Consider the following 22,694-nt stretch of genomic DNA (forward strand, 5'->3'; position numbering starts at 1 on the left):
GTGTGTGAGCCAGGGGCAGGGAGGGGTTTGGTGAAAGGCAAGAAAGAGAGAGAATCTGAAGCAGGCTTCATGCCCAGCACGGAGCCCACCGTGGAGCTCAGTCTCACAACACTGAGATCGTGACGGTTAACCAACTGAGCCACCTGGGCATCCCAAGTAAGATGGTACTTACAAGATTATCACCAGTTTATAGATGAAACTAAGGTTTGGAGAGGTGTTTAAGGAACTTGCTCAAATTCACAGAGATGGCAGCAGCTAAACAGGATCTGAGCCCAGGCTTTCTGGTGCCAGGGCCCATGCTGTTAACCCCATCTTGGATCACCAAAAGTACATGCCCTTCTTCTCCGTCCTCAGGTGCCCCTGGAGTCTGTGAGGGCAGGGAGCTGGGATTTCATTCTAAGTTCAGCAGGGAAGTTTTAGGCATGGTGGGGACATGATCTGATTTATATTTTTAAAAGGTCATTCTGGGTGTGGGGAGGGGAGTGAGGTGGAAGAAAGATAGATTACAGGGAGCAAGCAGGGCGACAAGGGTCCAGTGCGGGGCTCTGGGACAGTTATGGGTGACTTGGAGGTAAGAGAAATGGGTCTCCTCAGGAGTGTTATAGGCAGACCCAAGGGCAGGCTTGTCCTTCCTTGGCCATCAGGACCCTGACTGGCTTTAACCAGCTATGCTCCCCAAGGGGAAGAACCTACAGATGGAAGGGGATAGGAGTATTCAGAGTTCACATCAACCTGTTCTTGACCCCATTTGGTGCTCAGGATCCTGGAGTTTCCTACCCAACGTGTTCTTAGCCCAGAGGAGCAGCCTTGGCTTGCTTGTGGTGCTTGTGGAGGGGTGTGGACAGAAATGGAACACAGAAATGGAACATCAAGTGCTCAGTGCATCCACACTCAATATTAGTGAATAAAAATAATCACAATAGTGGAAACATTACCTAATTGAAAGCCAGGGTCTAAATCTTCAGTTAAAAAGCCTTGGTGCTTGTGGAGGGGTGTGGACAGAAATGGAACACAGGGTCAGGGGCTGATGTATGTGATTGGACAAGGCTGATGGTGGATCGATAGTGGAGGGTGAGGGAAAGAGAGGAGCAGAACGTCTTCTCGGTTTTTAGCTTGAGCACGTAGGCTCAAGGAAGGACAGACTGGGGAGGTCTGGGGAGGTTCCGGAAGAGAGGCCCATTTAGACATATTAAGTGGAACATGTCTACGAGGAGGAGGTTTCTGACTCTGTTTCTAAAACACTGGAGATCCTGGCTTCTGAATGCTATTTTCCTTTTCTCATTTGCCTTCTCCTGAAACTTTCATCCTTGGTCTTTTCATTACCTGTGCTTTTTGTGAATTGACCTCAGAAACATCTCTAGTTGCCCCCTTCTGTTCCGTCTGTTCAACTTCCTATAGAACAGGATTGTCCATGAGGTGTTCCCAGAGAACAAGAGACTGGGGGCAGGGCTCCATTTCCCAGTGCACTTCCTTGCTCCCTCTCGCCTTTTCCTCCAAGCAGATCTCTTCCCCGAGGAAGAGGGAGAGACAGGACAAAGCAGGAGGGAGGAGCCAGGATTGGATTCACTTTGGATTATGCTGGCCTTGCCTCTGCAAGGTTCAGAGTGCTCTCATGCTTTCTGGGACATCCTTTTGACTCGCACTTCATGAACCCTCATGCCTACGGGATGGCTCACAAGAGACACTGGCCTCATTGCAAAATAGAAGCGGAAGCTGACGGCTTGCACTAAACTAGGTGGTAATGTGGAAATAGACTTTAAGCTCCATGTTGAATCCCAGCAACAGTTATCTCTGTACCTGTAAACCAACAAAACAAAACAAACCTTACTAAGAATGCCTTATTTTTTGGTACAAATACTATAAATATTTTTAAGCTCATTATGTATATGGAGGACTTCGTATGTCATAATGCATAATGCGGAGAATGTGAAGTTGCCCCCTCCTCGCCCAGGCAGAGGGCCCCCTTCCCCTGCTCTTCTGAGAGAGGCATCAGATTCAGTAAGTGAGAACAAGAATTCTGGAATGGGACAGACCCAAACACAAACCACAAGTTCCTCATCCTCATCTGCATCTACCCTTTCAAGTGATGAGAACTTAAGGAGATAATGTAAATAAAGATTTTAGTGCAGTGCCTAGCAGGTGGTGGGCTAATATTCATACCCAAGTGTAAGTTCAGCACCTCTGCAAGATTTCCCCTCTTCTGCAGCCGCAGCCGCTACATCACAGTGGAAGACAACAGCTTCATGTGCCCAAGGAATAAAATTGTACAGAAGCAGGTCAACCTCGATTTGGGTCTAACAGTGCTTACTGCTGGTAGCCTGCGGCCCAGCCCTGGAGAGGACTCAGACTCAGGTGGTGCTGACAGCCAGCTTCAACTCATTTTTCAGTCCCGTGTTTTCAATATGCCAGGCATACTGCTGAGCCCTGGGTTCAGGGGTCTGCTTTCATTGTTACATCTCTTTAAGGTAGGAATTACCAGCAGTCTCCATTTGCAGGGCTGGGAACCATGGCACAGAGAGCCCGAGTAACTTTTCCAAGGTCAAGGAGCTAGTAAATTGTCAGTGCTTAACCTTGGATCTTTCTAGTTCCCAAAGCCGTGCTTCCACATGACCCCCCGCTGCCGTGTGATAATGAAAGAGAACAGATGGCATGTTGAGAAGTTGAAATGTGGGAGACTTTATTTTCAGGAGAGCAATTGGTAGAGGTTAAGTAAGAGACTGACATTTGAGCTGCATCTTAACAGATATCTAGGAGGACTGAAAGGCTCAGGCAGGAGGCCTCAGTTTCTCTTGTTGCCAACCCTGTCCACTCTTGCCACGCTTCCTCAAACAAACCCGTTTATCTGAGGACCCTTCAGAGCAGGCACTGGAAGGCATAGAAGCAGACTGTTGCCAGGGGGTGAGAAATGGTGGTTTAAATATACCCTGTGGACAAGGGTGTGTTTGTGGAGAAAGAGCCTCTGGGGATTTCCACAAGGCTCTTAAACGTGAGGTTAAGAATTGAATTAATTTTCAAAATGATTGCCAAATAATATCCTGTCCATTTCCTAGTGAAATAAGGGCTTTGAAAGTACCTCAGTGAAACAGGATGACTTTTTCATAATGTAGGTATTTAGTAAATGTTTGATTAATTTAGATTTTTTAAATGAGAAGCAGAATGTCTCCAATTATATTACTAATTTTCTCTAGCTTCCAAACTTACCGGTAGCTAGAGGTTCTAAAATCAAGTCTCCAAAACTTTGGACGGCAGTAAGAATCAAAGTGGTTTCTCTACTTTCTGTCTTGTTGGCAAATAAATTGGAAACTTATCTCAAGGGTAGGACACAGGGCTGGGCCCTCCCCAAGGTCCACAGTTTGGTGTCCAAAACAGAAACAGCGCAGCGATTTAAAAATCATCTGTCCTCTTCTAACAGCTTGTTTGGAGGATTCCGGTGTCTCAGGCTCCCTGCTCTGGAAGGAGAGGAACACGGGGAGGCCTTGCCAGCAGTGAAATACAGGCTTCTCCCCGGCCTGGTCTAAGTCAGACTCAGACATTTCGGGAGCTTGGGCTGGCTTTGCCAGTACCGCAGTGTGTATCCTGGCATTTCAGAATGGGAACCAGGGAGCCACTCGCTTGGCCTTGAAAGCAACTCTCAAATTTGCTTTTGAGAGAGCCATCACACATGCCTCCACCTGGGAGCTAACACATTCTCAACTCTGAGGACAAGTCATTACTATGCATGCTTAGAAATACTCTTGTGTTATTTATCTCACTGTTTTGGTTTTAAGGCACTAGGGGTGGCTTGTCTTTTATTTCATTTTATTTTCACTTCAACAGCTGCCCAATAAAAGGTGCATGTAAGACCTCAAAGTCTGGGATCATCCAGATGCTAACAAGCGATACTACCATCCTGTGTCCTAGAGGAAGATATACCCATTAATAATCTCTTTTATGAGCATTAATAATCTGTTTTTCTGGATGTCCAGTACTGGCTTTTCGAGTGGTTTTAGCTCTTTTTTCTCAAGAATTTTTAAAAAGAAATAAGTAGGAAACATCTAGGTCTTAATGAGCAAAGTATGGTCTTACTGAATATGTAAGTATCAACTGAATCCTCTTACATATGGGGGACACATAGAATATGTTTTTATTTAACTCAGCATTGGAAGGCCAGCTTCCTGCTCTAGCACCAAGACGATTTTCCCAAGGCTGGGGCAGCTGTGGATGAAGAAGTCAGTAACACGGTGCTTGCCAGGAGGTTATCCACAGTGATGAGTATTCAAACTAATTAAAACAGTCAGATAACTGATTTGTGATTGATGTAGTGCTTCATGCAATAATTAATTAATTAATTAATTAATTTAAAAAATCAGTTTTTATGCTTACCCAGCTGGCAAATGCCTCGCAAGTAAGATTTATCAAAGGCAACAACTTGCATCATCTTTTGACATCTTTTTCTTTCTTCCCCAAGATCTAGAAGTTAGCATCTGCCGATACTTTGCACTGGCTGTGGGATCCATGGTTGGTGCCATTCTTAAAATAAGCCAGTACTTTTGTGTGGAGTGAGTAGGGACATTTGAGCAGCACTTCAGAAGGAAATAGCTATATACCATAAACTACCCAACCCCAGAAAGAAATAAGATTAATGAAAAGTGGTCATCCTAGATGAGGTAGGTCTTGGATTCATATCAGGAGAGGAAGAGAGAACCGTGTGTCTTTGGAGGTCTGTCAGAAACCAGTGGAAGGTGTTCTGGGAGAAACAGAACTCCCTGTCACATTGGTCTGTCCCATTAGGTAGACAGACCCCTGAACAGTCTCTCTTCCAAGCACACAGGTAAACTCCTTTCCCATCACCTGCAAGTATAGTAACAAACCCAGTTGTGAGCCATTGAGAAACACTGATTGTTGGCAAAACCCATAAAAAGAATAAGGATAAAGAATCTCTAAAACCCTTGAATTTCCCAACAGACCTTCTCCATTATTTAGATTCCATAAGGCTGAACGTAGAACATTAAACAGAAATAGGTGAGAAGAAAAGGTACTTTTATTTTTGCTATTATTCTAACAAATTAGAATTTTTTTTTTTTTTTTGGCCCGTTGTCAGTATCGTTCCACTAGAACTTCCACAATGCTACAACCATTATGTAGGAATGCATGCGCCACCTTCCCACTGTTAATCTCTAGGCTGCTATTTCTCGACTACACAAAGGAACTAAGATCCTTTTTCACAGAAGATAGATTTGGCAGTGAAAATCCACCTTCCTTATCTTTACTAATACACTTAATGAGCCTCTTCAGTTTAAAAAAGAAAAAGAAAAAACCCTCGGATTGTAGATGCAGAGACCATTGGATCAATTCTTAAACGTGAGTAGAGTCAAGAGAGACCAGTCTCCCCAGGGTCATTTCATAGTAGCAGCCAGGGTCATCCTGAGATGTAGACTGAGTGGAGCTATGCTTCTTAGAATAAGGTGAGGGATACCAGTCAGGCCATTTTCCTCCAGAAACCTCTCCCTTTTGGTCTCTCCTGGGACCCAAAATGTTGGCATTAGTGCGCTAGGTCTTTGGATCTGTGACGCACATTCATTTGGCAAACCCTGTCTGAAAAACGAGTATGCATGAGACATTGCTAGCTGCTAGTTGGGGAAGTGCCCTCAAAGAACAGACAAGAACTAAAAGTTGAGAGAAAAAGGAACCACTTCCACCTGGGAGGATTGTATGGTAGGCGGACCGGAATTTTCCAGATGGATGTAGGCAGAGGAAATTGTAAGAGCTGAGCTGCAGAAGGGCAGAGGAGGATGGAGTAAACACATGCAAGACCAGGCCGTGAAAGCCTTGATTTAACACCGGGTGACCAAGTAGTGGGGGCTGAATATTCTAGAGCAAGTGGAGATCAGATCATTGAGTAAGAAGGACAAATGTAGGAAACATGTGGAGTGGAGTCAAGGGAGAGGAATCAAAGGTAGGAAGAGCAGTTAAGAGGTTAGCACCCACACTGGGTCGTGATGAGTGACGGAAGAGATGGTTGTGATGACGTCATGAAAGGTGTAACAGTAAAGTGAGGATAAGGTCCGTTTTAGACACGCCAGGTTGCAGGTGCTGGCAAGACATCCCAGAGAAAGGGGGACCACCTGACTATGAGATAAGGACCAGGAGAGCTGACGATTGAGAAGCGCCAACAGGAACTGGGGGACAGAAGTCAGTGAGTTGGGTTCAGAGAGAAAATTTTTCATCACAAAGTCTTCTCAAGTCTCTTGCTTATGAAGCAGATAACCCTAGAAAGGGACACACTGAAACCAGTCCGAACCATTAGCATAAACTCTGTTACAGCTCAGTAGAATGCCAATAAATCCAAGGACGACATCATGGGTAGCCTTAAATAAGGAAATAAGCCTTAAATAAGGAAAGCTGAGTCCAGAGCCAAGGTTCTTGCTAAGGGAGAACAGAGATGGGTGGACTAGTTGGGGCCATGGATAGTGTGAGGGTACAGTGGATGTCCACTGAGGCTTAGAAAGGGGAATGGGTCAGAGAGATCGCCCTACGGAGGCAGGAAGGCCTACGTCACTGTTCTGTCTTGTCCAGCTGGTGGGGGACGACTGGGTAAGAGGGATCAAGAAAAACATAGGGTGGGAGCCCCATGCACGCTTCATCTCCCCAGCACTTCTGCCCAGCCAGCCTAAAAGGCTTTCTACTTCTAAGGAAAGAATGAGTATAGATCTCTTTCACTTAACTCCTGTAGAACCGTGAGATTTCAGAAACTCAAGAATTCTGGAGAGTAGAATATTTGAGAATGGGGTCCTCCCAGGTCCAGTTGTTTCCACATAAGAAGGAATTCCTGGGCCAGCTCCACAGTTAGACTGTGACTGTCCACGTCTCATCCTCCTGGGTGTATCTGTCTTGACGAGCTAGTGTTGAGTAAGAAGTTTGGTGTCTCTGGCTCTACCTATCCTCACATGTGCTCTGGGAATCAAAGGTCATAGATGAAGGTCAAGTGACATAATGTATGTGAAAGTACCCTGAAAACTCATTCACTCTATAAATCCTGGTTGTGGTGTATTTGCGTGCAGTTCCCTGTTGCCCCTGAGAACTTACAGGAAAAACAATCTCAGGTTACGCGACCTTCTCTAGGATGATAAGGGAAAAGCAGATAGTTGCGTTCTTCCTTTGGGAATAAAGGATGTCCTTTTTTTCCCTTGCCTGCTCAACTCGATGGTCACCTGTTTTTTTTCTCTAGCCCACCTTCCCTGTTTGCATTATTAGACTAACAAGCTGGGAGAGAGGACACTCTTCTCAGCTCAGCCCGTCGAGCCCTTTCCCACCAAGACCCTCTGAGCCAAGAGTGAGGGATGCTCAGCAGCACAGTGGAGGAGACAAAAGGGCCAGCAGTGACAGGACAGAGAAGAGGCTGGCACCTGGTGTGCTGAGGGAGTTAGCAGGCTGGTGCCTCTCAACATTTGATGGCATCTTTCTTCAACTTTGTTCCCATAGCCCCTTGCACAGCACTTGGCATATAGCAGGTTGTTAATAAATATTAGTCACATTGAAACAAGATGGGATTGGGAGGGAGACAAACCATAAGTGACTCTTAATCTCACAAAACAAACTGAGGGCTGCTGGGGGGTGGGGGTTGGGAGAGGGGGGTGGGGTTATGGACATTGGGGAGGGTATGCGCTATGGTGAGTGCTGGGAAGTGTGTAAACCTGGCGATTCACAGACCTGTACCCCTGGGGATAAAAATACATTATATGTTTATAAAAAATAAAGGGAAAAAAATGAAGATGATAATAATGTACCCCCCCCAAAATAAATCAATATTTGTCAAATTAATGAAAAGAAGGGGAAATCTGTGGGAGGGAATCCCCCAATCCCAACCTGCACAGTTTTTCTGCTGGTGACAGAAAAGTGCCAGACGACTAAGGGAACCCAGGTTAATGGTGTGATCACTGCTGTGGGGTCGGCGGGAAAAAGACATCTGTGGACACCAGAGGGCTGTGTGCCATTACGAGATATTCTAAATGCTTGGATCAGAAAGGGTGAACTTAGTAAAGAAAACTTTCCATTAAAAAAAAAAACAAAACAAACAAACAAAAACCGTCAACAACAGTATGGTGAAACAAGTAGCCCTCCTTAATGTATATACTTCAGAAAAAATCTATTTTTTTAGTTGGAGAGTTTTTAAGAAGATAAATTCTTCACCACTACTCACAGTGGATTCCATGTTCACACCACGTATGCTTTTTTATATTTTAGGTCCTCCTGGCCCCAGGGGTCCAAAAGGTGACAGAGGACAGCAGGGACCCCCTGGTCCCACTGGCAACAAAGGACAGAAAGGAGAGAAGGGGGAGCCTGGTCCACCTGGCCCCGCCGGTGAGAGGGGCCCAATTGGGCCCGCCGGCCCCCCTGGAGAACGTGGCGGCAAAGGCTCCAAGGGTCTGCAGGGCCCCAAAGGCTCCCGTGGATCCCCCGGGAAGCCTGGCCCTCAGGGCCCCAGTGGGGACCCAGGCCCCCCTGGCCCAACCGGCAAGGATGGACCCCCTGGCCCTCAGGGCCCTCCTGGCTTCCAGGGACTGCAGGGCACCGTGGGAGAGCCAGGGGTGCCTGGACCACGGGGGCTGCCAGGCTTGCCTGGGGTGCCTGGCATGCCGGGCCCAAAGGGTCCCCCCGGCCCCCCAGGCCCATCGGGGGCAGCGATGCCCCTAGCCCTGCAGAACGAGCCAACCCCCACACCTGAGGCTAATGGTAAGTCCGAGACTTCCCTCACACCCGGGGTCAGGGGGGCTCTGTGCACTTATGGCCAGCCCCAGCATGCAGCCCCGTGTGCCCCCGTGCCCCACTTTGCTTGGCTTTGAAGGCTCTGTGAGGGCAGCACATGGCCTTGGCCGCTCTCACAGACCTCTGCCCCTGGTGGGGTCTCTTGGGCACTTTGTGCTTCTCTGTAAACGCCATCATGTTCTATCACACTTGTTTATTTAGACGAGTCAGGCCCTTGGGGACAAATGCATCCCCTCCATGCAAGTCTGAGGCTGGCTCCCCCCAGCCAGTCTTGTTCTCATCGTATGCCCCTCAGTAACCGTGTAGATGGAACTTTCTGTCACTAAAGCCCAGACTGCCTGGTTTTGAGAGGGTGTTCTGGTGCTTCTACCTTTTTAAATTCAATTACCAAATTTGGATAATTTGGCAAAACCCTCAATGTCTGGTTAGTGACTAAGCCTATTTTTGTCTCCTTTGAATCACACCCAATTCCACTTGATTTCCTTAAGCACGACTCTGGTCGTCTTCGTTTTTTTCCACAAGCCCCGTTTTGGTTGTGGGTTCTCCCCTCTATCGATGGGTTCCATAGGACTCCAGACTGATGTGGCACATCTGTGGCTGCTCAGCCTTTTGTTGTTTCTGTTCTGTCATTCTAAAGACTAATCCAGACGCAGAGGAACTAAGTCCCAGCGTCCGTAACTTTCCAGGCTCTGTAGTTCTTACTACTGTGTCCTCTGCGGCCTGCCGCCCTCCTCCCCACTAGGGTCTGCTCCCAGCCTGTCCAGCACGGGCAGTCGCAGGCGCACACATGGACGCGCGAACTGCTCCTGGCCTTGGAGGGAAGCAAGGCCAGAGCCACGGCCTCTTAAATATAACTGAAGAAGGGCGTAGTGTTTTGTATGTGTGTTGGGTTTTTTAATTAATATTTTAAACGTCTGTGCTCCTAGGCTGCCCCCCTCACTGGAAGAACTTCACGAACAAATGCTATTATTTTTCGGTTGAGAAAGAAATTTTTGAGGATGCAAAACTCTTCTGTGAAGACAAGTCTTCACATCTCGTTTTCATAAACACAAGAGAGGAACAGGTATGTTTGCAGTATGCTTGGAGAAAACTATCATTTAAGGATTGTTTACATCTGGAAATTGCATGCTTATCTGGGGATTCAAAGGTATCAAAAATCCGTAAGTCACATAAACACAGAAGGCTGCATTCTGGCGATTTGGGCTTTATCCAGTGACAAGAGCATTGGTGGCATGGGAATTAACGTCCTCTTGCTTCCACCTGGAAGATACTGCTGTATTAAGCCTGGAAATGATGGCTCCTCCCAGTGGCTTCTCCCAGAAGAGCTGTAATATGGAAGAGAAGTCCGCTGGCTGGCACCAGACACCTGTGGAGAGAGAAGCCAAGGGGCGTGAGCACTATGTAGGGGTGGGTGCAGGGGATGAGGTGTGTGGCCTCAGCAGCAGAGAAGGCCCCAGGGCCGAGCTCCCTCATGATCACGCTGGTGACCACTCCCTAGGCCCCTACCATGGGCCGGGCACTGTGCAAGGCCCGTTAAACCTCCGTTAAACCTCACAGCAAGCCCAGAACCTGTGTATTATTATCCCCCTTTTACAGATAAGAAAACTGAGGCCCCATAAGGTTTAATGGCTTTATTCATAGGATGACAAGTAAATGCAGAGCTGAGACTGAAACTGAGGTCCCTCTAGCAACAATGCCAGTGCTCTCTGGTGCCACACTGTTCCAGTGACCTCCTTCCTTTTCCCTAAGTATCTTCAGCAGACGCAGCCCTGACAACGGATGTTTCCTGCACTAACTGGGGCTGGGCATCCAGTCAGAGGCCCGGGTTTTAGAATATGCAGACTTGGGTTCCGTCTCAGCTCAGCTGCTCACTACCTTGGTTGCTGGGAAGCTTACAGAAAGGTTTGTGGCACGTGGCCACGGGAGCTGGCCCGAGGAAGCGCTCGATAACGCCATGGCTGTTTGTGTCATCAGAACACTGGAGCGACAGGTGATAGAAAGGAATGGAGCCTGGTGGGATTCATTAAGTTGTCTGGGTGATTTAGAAGAAGAGGAGCATCCCTTAAATATCATTTACAAACCTATAGGAGGAAAACGTGTCCAAGCCCCCAACCACTGCAAAAAAAAAAAAAAAAACCAGGTGCAATTAGAAAAAAAAAAAGCAGAAGCATGTACACACCGTAACACACCTTCTCTTTTAAACATCCTTTCTTGGGATGCCTGGGTGGCTCAATGGGTTAAGTCCTCTGCCTTCAGCTCAGGTCATGATTCCAGAGTCCTGGGATCGAGCCCTGCATCGGGTTTTCTGCTCGGCGGGGGGCCTGCTTCTCTCTCTCTGCCTGCCTCTCTGTCTACTTGTGATCTCTGTCTGTCAAATAAATAAATAAAATCTTAAAAAATAAATAAAATAAACGTTCTTTCTTTTCCCCAAATGTTGCAAGGAAGGGGGCATTCCTCCAGATACCTGTTTCTCCCCCCCACCCCAATAATGACACACTGCCACTGATTTGTGTTTCAGCAATGGATAAAGAAGCAGATGGTAGGGAGAGCGAGCCACTGGATTGGCCTCACAGACTCAGAGCATGAAAACGAATGGAAGTGGCTGGATGGGACATCTCCAGAGTATAAGTGAGTGTTCAGAGCCTTCCAGGCTGTTCTCTGGTTCTCACCCCTTCTCTGGCCCCTTGCAATCTCTTCTTTAAACACCCTGTGTCTGCTACCCGTTGTGTATTTCCATGTGTGGTTGAGAATCAGTATGCTATAAACTACTTTTTGGGTTTGTTTTTTGTTTTTTTGTTTTTTTTTTCTTTTCATGGCATGAATTTTTTTTCATTCCTATGGAAAAAAAAAATCAGAGACTCGTAACATCTCGCAGTAGGGTAACTGTGGTGAGGTGTTCTCTTCCATTGCTGCTGTGAAGGATAAGACTACAACCAGGCACGATGAGAGCTCGCCCCTCTTCAAGGGCCGGGAGCTCGCTTCAGGATAACAACATTGTCAGTGGCCGTGACCCCAGCTGGGCTTCTGGCCAGAGTGTGATATATGAACTACAAGTTTGTGACAGATGCACCAGGAACAAAGATGTGGTGTGTGGGAGATAATCATCCTCTACGTGTTTGAGAAGTCCTTGTTAGTGTGGTGTGACCTGAATTCTATAAAGGCAGAAACAAAGAATGGAAACCTTTTACAATACCTGCACAGGCTCCCAGGCTCATGGAGACTTCTGGGCCCCTCTTTTCAACCGCTAGGGCTATCCTCTCCACTCCTTCCTTAATACGACCCCAGGGCCAGGAGATGGCTGAATTGTACCAATTTGAATTTCACTTCTTCCAACTCCTGTTTTGCCTCTAATGAATGTGAAAATGTGCCACACATGGTACCACATGCAGCAGAATTTATGAAAACTCACCTCTAAATAACCAGCCTTTCCTTTGCTGGAGAAGAGAAGGCAGACCCTGCAGAGGCTCAAGCAGGCATGAGGGCGACATGGTTTGGAGGTTTGGAGGCAGCCACTATCACGGCATGGGGAGGAAACCGTGAGGTGCCTCAGGCTAAGACTGTCGGGAGTACTGAGGCTTGGCCTGTCCTGTTGTGGACAAGGACAGGGAGCCAGGGCCAGAGGTGGTGGAGAAGCCAGAGTGAGTGTCTAAAATGTTTCTGTGGGGGCGCCTGGTTGACTTAGCCGGTTAAGCATCCAACTCTTGAGATTTCAGCTCAGGCCACAATCTTAGGGTGTGAGGTCCAGCCCCAAGTGAGCTTGAGCTCCAAGGAGAGTCTGCTTGAGATTCTCTCTCCCCGCTCTGTCCCCTGCTCACTCACGTGCGCTCTCTAAAAAATAAATACATCTTTTTAAAATTTCTTTATTTGAGAGAGAAAGAGCATGGGAGTGGGGGCAAAAGGAGAGGGAGAAGCAGACTCCCTACTGAGCCAAGGTACCCCCGCCAACTCAGGGCTCTATCTTAGGACCTTGGGATTATGATCTGAGCCAAAGGCAGATGATTAACCAAATGAAACACCAGGCACCCCTAAAAAATAAGTAAGTCTTAAAAAAATGCTTCCAGGGGTGCCTGGGTGGCTCAGTGGGTTAAAGGCTCTGCCTTCAGCTCAGGTCATGATCTCAGGGTCCTGGGATCAAGCCCCACATCAGGCTCGCTTCTCAACAGGGAGTCTGCTTCCCCCTCTCTCTGCCTTCCTCTCTGCTTACTTATGATCTCTCTCTCTGTCAAATAATAAAAACAAAAAAATGTTTCTGTGTGCGTGTATCTGGGCACAGGGATACAAATCTTCCATATGACAAGCAAGATTAGAGGCAGAAACCAGAGTAAGGCCATTTCTTTACAGAACAGTGACTAAACATCAAGATGGAACACTGGAAGGTTTTAAGTCTGCTTGGGGTGAGCCTCGCAGTTCTCCCAAGGCAAATGGTTATCTTCCTGCTGGGCCAACTACATATCCTGTGTGCCCCCTCTGCACCTGTCCTTTGGGAGAGGGAGCTATAGCACACCCTGGCACTCGGGGGGTTAGCTGGCGGTCAAAGGAGAACACCCAGCACAGCACAATTAAATACCTCAGGAGACTCAAAACTGTTGGAAAGGTCAGCGGTAGAGATGGAAGACGGACGTTATTAAAGGAAAAAGATAAAACTGGTCTTAGACAAGATTGCCACCTCCTCTCTTATCAGTCAGTTATCTTTTGGTCTCTTCTCTAAATCCCATTTATCTATTTAAATGGAAGGATACACAAGGGAATAATACTAAGCAGGTCTTCTCTCCAAAAGTCCTATTTATACAACTTCCTAGTAAAGTGAGATAAAGACTATCAGATGTCCCATTATTATACATTCAGGAATCACAGATCTCAAATTCTGTAAACAAAATTGGAATCAAACCCCCTGCGTTGCTGGCAGGGATTAGGCAAACGTCCATCAGCAGGATCCAGCAGCTCAGGCATTGTTGACATGGCCAAAGGGGTCCCACAAGGTTAATGGAAATACACACAGAAAAGCAGCCGTGAAAGTAACCTCTTTTTCCGTCCAACCTCATTTCTCGCTGGCATCACCATGGCGATTTTTAATTCATGGAGATTTTTAATTCACTTGTTTCTTGTCGATGACGTAAGTTCCATGAAGGCTGGAATTCTGTCTTCTCCCTGCACTGCAGGGTTGCCGTCATGTAGCTTCATCCTAGCACATAGTAGGTGCTCTGGGGAGATCTGCTGGACTGAATGTGTGAATGAGTATTTCTCATTCTCGCTCTCATTTCTCACTCTTGCTCCCTCCTAAGTATCATCCCTTTTTTACTCTCTTCAGTTGATGGTTTCATCTAGATTATCTATTTGTCACTAGATTACTTTTCATTTTTTAAAAATCACAATATGTATATATTTAGTGTGGGGGAGACAATTCTACCTCATCTTCTCACCCTTTAACTGTAAATTTCACCCATCCTTTCCCACTACCCTCTGGTCGTACCTGATACTCCTGTCAAAAGATGTAGGGCATAGTCCTTGTTCTTTCTTTATTAATGTAGTGTTATTACATTGATTGATTTGTGGATGTTGAACCAACCTTGCAGCCCAGTAATAAATCCCACTTGGTTGTGGTGAATAATCCTTTTAATGTACTGTTGGATCCTATTGGCTAGTATTTTGGTGAGAATTTTTGCATTCGTGTTCGTCAAGGATATTGGTCATGATTCTTCTTTTTGATGGGGCCTTTGGTTTGGGGATCAAGGTAATGCTGGCCTCATAAAATGAGTTTGGAACTTTTCCTTCCATTCCTGCTTTCTGGTACAGTTTCAGGAGAATAGTTATTAAATCTTCTTTAAATGTTTGGTAGAATTCCTCTGGGAAGCAGTCTGGCCCTGGGCTTTTGTTTGTTGGGAGATTTTTGATGACTGCTTCAACCTTCATCAAGATCAAAAGCTTTTGCACAGCAAAGGAAATAGTCAACAAAACCAAAAGACAACAGACAGAATGGGAGAAGATATCTGCAAATGACGTATCAGCTAAAGGGCTAGTATCCAAAATCTATAAAGAACTTACCAAACTCAACATCCAAAGAACAAATAACCCAATCAAGAAATGGGCAGAGGGGACGCCTGGGTGGCTCAGTTGGTTGGGCAGCTGCCTTCGGTCCTGGGATCGAGTCCCACATCGGGCTCCTTGCTCGGCAGGGAGCCTGCTTCTCCCTCTGCCTCTGCCTGCCTCTTTTTCTGCCTGTGCTCGCTCGCTCTCTCTCTCTCCCTCTGTCTCTGACAAATAAATAAATAAAATCTTTAAAAAAAAAAAAAAAAGCTTAAAAGAAATGGGCAGCAGAGGACATGAACAGACATTTCTGCGAAGACAACATCCAGATGGCCAACAGACACATGAAAAAGTGCTCCACATCACTCAGCATCAGGGAAACAGAACTCAAAACCACAGTGAGATATCACCTCACACCAGTCACAATGGCTAAAATTAACAAGTCAGGAAACGACAGATGTTGGAGAGGATATGGAGAAAGGGGAACCCTCCTACACTGTTGGTGGGAATGCAAACTGGTGCAGCCACTCAGGAAAACAGTATGGAGGTTCTTCAAAGAGTTGAAAATAGGGCTACCCTATGACCCAGTAATTGCACTACAGGGTCTTTACCTTAAAGATACAAAGGTAGTGATCCAAAGGGGCACGTGCACCTGAATGTTTATAGCAGCAATGTCCACAATAGCCAAACTATGGAAAGAACCTAGATGTTCATCAACAGATGAGTGGATAAAGAAGATGAGGTATATATATATACACACACACACACACACACACACCCATACATACATACATACACACATATATACACACACACAATGGAATACTATGCGGCTATCAAAAAACCTAAAATCTTGCCATTTGCAATAACGTGGCTGGAACTAGAGGGTATTATGCTGAGCAAAGTAAGTCAATCAGAGAAAGACAATTATCATGTGATCTCTCTGATATGAGAAATTTGAGAGGTAGGGTGGGAGTCATGGGTTAGGGAGGGAAAAAAATGAAACAAGATGGGATCAGAATGGAGACAAACCATAAGAGACTCTTTTTTTTTTAAAGATTATTTATTTATTTATTTGACAGAGAGATTACATGTAGGCAGAGAGGCAGGCAGAGAGAGAGAGGAGGAAGCAGGCTCCCTGCTGAGCAGAGAACCCGATGCGGGACTCGATCCCAGGACTCTGGGATCATGACCTGAGCCGAAGGCAGCGGCTTAAACCACTGAGCCACCCTGGCACCCACCATAAGAGACTCTTAATCTCATGAAATAAACTGAGGGTTGCTGGGGGTTGGGGGGTAGGGATAGGGTGGCTGGGTTATGGACATTGGGGAGGGTATGTGCTATGGTGAGTGCTGTGAATGGTATAAGCCTGACAATTCACAGACCTCTACCCCTGGGGCAAATAATACATTATATATAGATAGATAGATATATAGATATAGATACAGATATGATATAGATAAAGAAAAAAATGACATAGGGCAATAGGGGCTGTGTCCTCAGGTGACCGTAGGACACCCTATGGCTGACAGGGCAATGAGTAATTGTTTATGGGAAGAACCTTCCGCCGCACATGTTTTTTCAGACCCTCCACATGAGGCAAGCTTGTCTTCTCAGGCAGTAACCACAAGCTTTTATGCAAGAACCTGCTTCTTATAGAAAATTCAGCTTTCAAGTTTTGAGTCCTAGAAGCACATCTAATGTATTGTGTAGAAACAGAATTGAGAAGTGCAGACTCAGGCAAAGTGGTGTTTTGAGCTGCAGCATCCAAGTTAACAAGCCCCCAAGTGAACGCATCCTAAAGAAAACTTGTTTTTGAGCATTTCCCTCCCAAAAAAGGCAGGGAAATGGATCAGTCATTTTCAGTAAGATTAAATTATTATTTCTATCTAAAGCAGGCTGTCATAACCCAGGGTTGGTGGGTATAAATTCTCAGAAATGTATATCAACAGTCCATCACTTTCCCTGCCTGACACTCTAACTGGTCACGGGCAAGGTATCAAAATGTGCAAGAATCCCCCTGGTTCTCTTGTGAGTGAGAGAGTGTGTGTATCATGTCCACTGAGTGCATGTATAGTCACACATACATGCACACACACACACACACACACACTGGAAGGTTACTCATCTAACCATGTTGCCAGAAGGATTCACTCCCTCAGCATTCTGATGCAGCAGCTCAGTGAGTTGATTTCTCTGTGGCAAAGATAACAAGCCTTCAGGGAGATGCTGTTACCCACTACCCTGCAAAACAGCTGCTTTTTATTCTGAATAAGAACACTTCTTTTTTTTTTTTTTTTAAGATCTTATTTATTTATTTGGCAGACAGAGATCAGAAGTAGGCAGAGAGAGAGGAGGAAGCAGGCTCCCTGCTGAGCAGAGAGCCCGATGTGGGGCTCAATCCCAGGACCCCCGGATCATGACCTGAGCTGAAGGCAGAGGCTTTAACCCACTGAGCCACCCAGGCACCCCTGAATAAGAACACTCCTTAAACAGTGCAAATGACAGGATGCAGTTTTGTTTGTTACATTTCTCTGCTGCTCTTGGGTAAAGAAAACTGTGGTGTGACTTGCAAATAACACTCAATTTCTGTTTTATTAAAAGAAATTGGAAAGCTGGACAGCCAGATAACTGGGGTCATGGCCACGGGCCGGGAGAAGACTGTGCTGGGCTGATTTATGCTGGGCAGTGGAATGACTTCCAGTGTGAAGACATCAATAACTTCATTTGCGAAAAGGACAGAGAGACAGGTAAGCAGGAGCGGGGATCTGAGAGTGGGCTGCAGAGCCTACTTCCTGTTCAAGGGTGACATATACGGAGGGTAAGGGCTTTGAATGCAGGCTCTGCAATGGGGTTCTAGTCCTGGTTAGGCCGCTTGTTAGAGGGGAAGGTTGTAAACCCCAGGGAAATAGTAACAGTATCCTCTTCATGAAGTTGTTGTGAGAGCTTAAATAAGTTAATAAATGTGCCTCAAACGTACAGGAGGTATTAGACTAACTGTTCTAGGTCATTAGCTTGTAATATTGTCAGTTAACAAATTTGGTACCAGTGTCGTGCCTCTTTTGTAGATTCCACACACGGAGATTTTAGGCGGCCAACCGTTCAAGTCCACGTGTATTTATTGAGTGTCTAATCTGGGCCAGGGGCTATGCTAGATAATGGAAGGAGATGGTCTATACCCCTGAAAAGCCTGTAAGCCGAAGAAGCTTTTGGATGTATCTATTTTTTATTTTAAAAGATCCTTATCTAAAGCTTCACATAATACATGACCCTTTTCAGAATGGGACATCTTTGTTTTCTTCATCAGGACTAGATTTAAACATTTATGGTAGGAGTAGGCAGAAATGGGGAGTGAATCCCAATAAGTATGAATTTTTTGTGGAGTGATGAAATGTTCTAAAATTAGGTACTTCTAAATTGTACAAATTTGTGAATATACTAAAAACCACTGAACTGTATACCTTAGGTGGATGAATTTTATATGTGAATTATGTCTCATAAAACCTTTATGAAAGTGGTAGTGGCAAACAAAAAAACCTCAAATACATTTTCTCAAACTATTGTTGGTAGTAACCGGGGCACAGATTCTCCATACATCCATTCAACAGTCAGGCGTCTAACTCTTGATTTCAGCTCAGGTCATGAGTTCAGGGTCCTGATTTGAGCCTCACAGTGGGCTCTGCACTCAGCGGGGAGTCTGCTTGTGGATTTTCTCTCTCTCCCACCTTCCCCGCCCCCCCCCACAACCATTCACACATGCAGTCTCTGCTTGCAGAAGCAACAGCAGCTTAGTTTCCTGTCCAGGGGCTTTGGCCTAAGGGGCAGCCTCCAGTTTAGACCACATCTAGGGGCCTGTGGGTGTGTTCCTCGGGAACGGAGGGTAGTGGCTGCAGCCCTTGCACACTATCCTTCAGACTCACTTAAGCTCACTGGCATCTCCCAGAAAGGAGCTTAGACCCTTGTCCAGTGCACCCGTGTTTGCACCTGTCACCAGGGGCCATCTCTACATGGCTTGGTTCCAGTGGCCTGTGGGTTTTATACTCATTGATCCCACAGGACTGTAACCAGCAGAGAAAGAGTTCTTACACAGCTACCACCCCCCTCAAGGACACAGCAAGAGGTAACAGACCCAGGAGCTCCACTTTCTGTGAAGGACACCTGTCCGCTTATCACCATGACTGCAGACTGCAGCCTGAGGTACAGGCTTGTGATGAAGGACACCTGTAAGGCCTGAGTGTAATCATTTCCAGAGGTCTGGAGGACAATCACTATCTCTATGCGCTCTCTCTGCTGTGCTCCAGAGCACCAGCATCTCCCGGAGGGGAGCTCTTGCATGTGTCTGGTGGGCTAGGGGACCTATCAGGTTGGTATACATCTGAGGCCTTCCTCGGCAACAGAGGCTGGGGGATGCCAACTCTGTGCTCTCCCTGTGCCCACGGGTATTTTTGCAAATGACACCTCCAGATCACCTGGCCCTGGTGGCCTTCAGAGCTTACACATGTGGTCCCACAGGACTTTATCTATTTGTAGTCTTTAAACACTGCTGCCTGAAGGTCTGACTTCCAATCAGCCTGCATCTAGGTGCTGACTGTGATCTTCCCCTTTGGGACACTGACCTTGGCATACCCTCAACTATGGGGAGCTATTAAAAATAAAATAGTCTGCTTGGACAATCAGAAAGTTTGAGAGACAACCAAGAGCTAGAGTGGGTTTGAACGGTAAGGTTCATCTCCTACACACGGCCGCTCCTTAAGACTGGGAGAGGTGGTCTCGTCTAATGCATTGAAACCAGCAGATAGTCAAGGAAAATGAAGAAACGGAGGAAAATGTTCCAAACAAAAGAGCAAGATAAAACTTCGGCAGCAAGGGGGGATCCCTTCATAAAGTGGAGATAAGTAACTTCCCTGATAAAGTGCTCACGGTAATGGCCATCAGGCTGCTCACTGGAATACTGGGGAAGATGATGGAATAGGAGGATCCTGAGTTCACCTTGTGGCAAAGACACCCAAGAGAGCAGCCACCTCCATGTGACTAACTGAAAACTGGCAGAACAGACCTCCCATAGCTAATCACACAGAGGAGGTCACATCCTAAGAGAAGGGAGGGGCAGAGGTGTGGTTGGAAACCAAACCCCCACTGTGATTAACAGAAAATGGGAGGGACATCACAAGCATGGTGAGGCGAGAGGATAGGACCCCACGCCAGGCACCTGGAGAGCAAAGGGAAACTGCGTCCCTACCCTTAAAATGTCAGCATACGTAACTCTACCCAAGACACAGCACAGAAGCAGTAGTGAAAAACACCTGGGACTTACCTTAGAACATGTGCTGGAAGGGCAGGGATCTGAAGATTTCTCTAGGGACAAAGTACTGGTGGGCACCATTTCTTTTTCCCAGCCTAGATAGCCAAGGCAAGCCAAGGGTAGCAAGTGAAGGGGAGCCAGTGCTAACACTCTCCATCCACCTTACATGCTCTGCCCTGGCATTCTCCAGACCCCCTGCCTCCCAACCAGCACACCCACCCATCTCAGCAAGCATCCCTCCAGAGCAGGTCCTACCCTGCCACACCTGGGAGGCAACCCTGGCCCGGATACCACTACTCCAAAGTGACTCCTGCCCTGGGAAGATGAGGGGATGTTCCTATAGCCGGCTGCACAGGGAACAAGCCTATCCTTTGGTGGGCCTGCTCTGATGCAGGCAGCTAGCCTGACTGCTGGCCCCACCCATTCGTGAACTCAGGCCTCTCAACACCATAGGGAGCAAACCCTGCCTGGTGCACCCACAGCAGGCAAAGTGGGTCATCATAGCTGGTTGTGCTGAAGGCAGTTAGCTCAGCCACAACAGGAGGACACATGCAGCCCACACAGGGGATGCCCTTGGAGCACCTGGTTCTGTTGACTGGGGGGATTGCATGATAGCACATCACAGGACCTCTTTTACACAAGGCTACTACTTTCAAACCAGGAATTGAAGCTGACTGACCTAATACATAGAAACAAACAGACAAAATGAGGAGCCAGAGGGATATGTCCCAAATAAAAGAACAAGATAAAATCACAATAAAAAGCTAAATGAATGGACATAAACAATATGGCTGATAAAGAATTCAAGGCAATGGTCATAAAGGTACTCTCTGCACTTGAGAAAAGAATGTATGAACTCAGAATGTCAACAAAGAGAAAATACAAAAAGAACCAGCTGGATGGAAAGATTTCAGTAACAAAGAATACACTCGAGGGAATCAAGCAGATTAGAGGATGCAGAAGAACAGATCAGCAGTCTGGAAGACAGGGTAATGGAAAGTGGCCAAGCTGAACAGCAAAAAGAAAAAAGAATAAAAATTAGAGTAAGTTAAAGGGCATTCTGTAACATCATCAAGCATAATAACATGCACATTATAGGGATCCCAGAAGAGAGAAAAGGGCAGAATACTTACTCGAAAACTTCCCTAATCTAAGGAAGGAAACAGACATCCAGGCCCAAGAAGCACACAGAGCCTCTAACAAGATGGAGCCAAGGATATCTACACCAAGACACATAACAATTAAAAGATAATGAGAATCTATGGGCTAAGTGGGTAATGAGTATTAAGGAGGGCACTTGTGATGAGCAGTGGGTATTATAGGTAAGTGATGAATCACTAAGTTCTACACCTGAAACCAATTTTACCATATATGATAACTAACTAGAATTTAAGTAAAAATCTGGGGGTTGGGAATCAAGAGAAAAGAAAACTGGTATTTGCAAGGGAAACCCCATAAGCCTTATCATTCATAATTGAAACACAGTTTCCCAGATAATCAAAAGCCAAAGGAGTTCATCACCACTAAACTAGCCTTACAAGAAATGTCAAAGGGACTTCTTTAAGCTTAAAAAAAAAGTGCTAATTAGTGACAAGAAAACATACAAAAGTATAAATCTTACTGGTAAGGATTAAATAGTAAAAGTGGTGGATTAAGCTCTTATAAATCTGGTAGAAGGTTAAAAGACAAAGTAGTAAAAATAACTATAACTACAAAAATTAGGAATACACAAGATGAAATGTGACATCAAAAACAAAATGTGGGAAATGGGAGTAAAGATGTAGAGCTTTAGAATGCAAACTTAAGTTGTTTTCAAGTTAAAATAGACAGTTATAAGTAGTTACATGTAAGCTTCATGGTAACAATAAAGTAAAACCTGTAGTTGATACACAGAAGATAAAAAGAATCTAAGCATACCACTAAAGCAAGTCATCAAGTCACAAAATAAGAGAGCAAAAGAAATGAATAGAAAGGAACTATAAAACAACCAAAAAGCAGTTTTTTAAATGACTAAGTATATACCTATCAACTGTTGCTTTAAGTGAATGAAATGAATTAAATTAAATGAATTAAATTTTCCAATCAAAATCAGCTACATGAAGTAGCCAAATGGATAAGAAAACAAGACCCATGCATATGCTGCCAACAAAAGACTCACTTCATACATAAAGATACACACAGGCTGAAAATGAAGGAATGGAAAAAGATATACCAAGCAAACAGAAACCAAAAGAAAGAGGGGATAGCTATTTTATATCAGACAAAATAGAGTTTAAACATAGACTATATAAGAGACATTACATAATAATAAAGGGGTCAGTCCAACAAGAGGCTATAACATTTATAAATATTTATGGACCCAATATAGGAGCACCTAAATATATGAAACAAAGATTTAACAGACCAAATAGACAGCAATAGCAGGGGACTTTATTACCCAACTTACCTCAATGGCTAGATCACCCAGACAGAAAATAAATGAGGAAACATCAGCCTTAAACAATGTATTAGACCATATAGACTGAACAGATATACCAAACACTCCATCAAAAATCAACAGAAGGGGCGCCTGGGTAGCTCAGTGGGTTAAGCATCTGCCTTCGGCTCAGGTCGTGATCTCAGG

General features: G+C 45.7%; 1 protein-coding gene and 1 long non-coding RNA gene across 4 annotated transcripts in view; one reads left to right on the forward strand and one right to left on the reverse strand.

Moving 5' to 3' along the window:
• The window catches only part of COLEC12 (collectin subfamily member 12), a 193,564-nt gene that overhangs the window by 164,411 nt on the left and 6,459 nt on the right, over positions 1–22,694 (forward strand). Inside the window, exons 6-9 of the mRNA XM_059409305.1 lie at positions 8,224–8,712; positions 9,672–9,808; positions 11,264–11,373; positions 17,374–17,519. Coding sequence (XP_059265288.1) covers positions 8,224–8,712; positions 9,672–9,808; positions 11,264–11,373; positions 17,374–17,519 — 882 coding nt within the window. The remainder of the gene's footprint in view (positions 1–8,223; positions 8,713–9,671; positions 9,809–11,263; positions 11,374–17,373; positions 17,520–22,694) is intronic.
• LOC132023515 (uncharacterized) overlaps positions 9,755–22,694 on the reverse strand; it is an 81,795-nt gene continuing 68,855 nt past the window's right edge. For 2 of the 3 annotated variants that reach the window (XR_009405976.1, XR_009405974.1), the window contains 2 exons: positions 10,935–11,113; positions 9,755–10,111 (listed from right to left, as the gene is read on the reverse strand). This is a non-coding gene — a long non-coding RNA (uncharacterized LOC132023515). Of the gene's footprint in view, positions 10,112–10,924; positions 11,114–22,694 lie in introns of all 3 variants that reach the window. The other variant, XR_009405975.1, reaches the window with a different exon arrangement.

The sequence above is a fragment of the Mustela nigripes genome, chromosome 8 (assembly GCF_022355385.1).
Source record: "Mustela nigripes isolate SB6536 chromosome 8, MUSNIG.SB6536, whole genome shotgun sequence".
Taxonomy (NCBI): Eukaryota; Metazoa; Chordata; class Mammalia; order Carnivora; family Mustelidae; genus Mustela; species Mustela nigripes.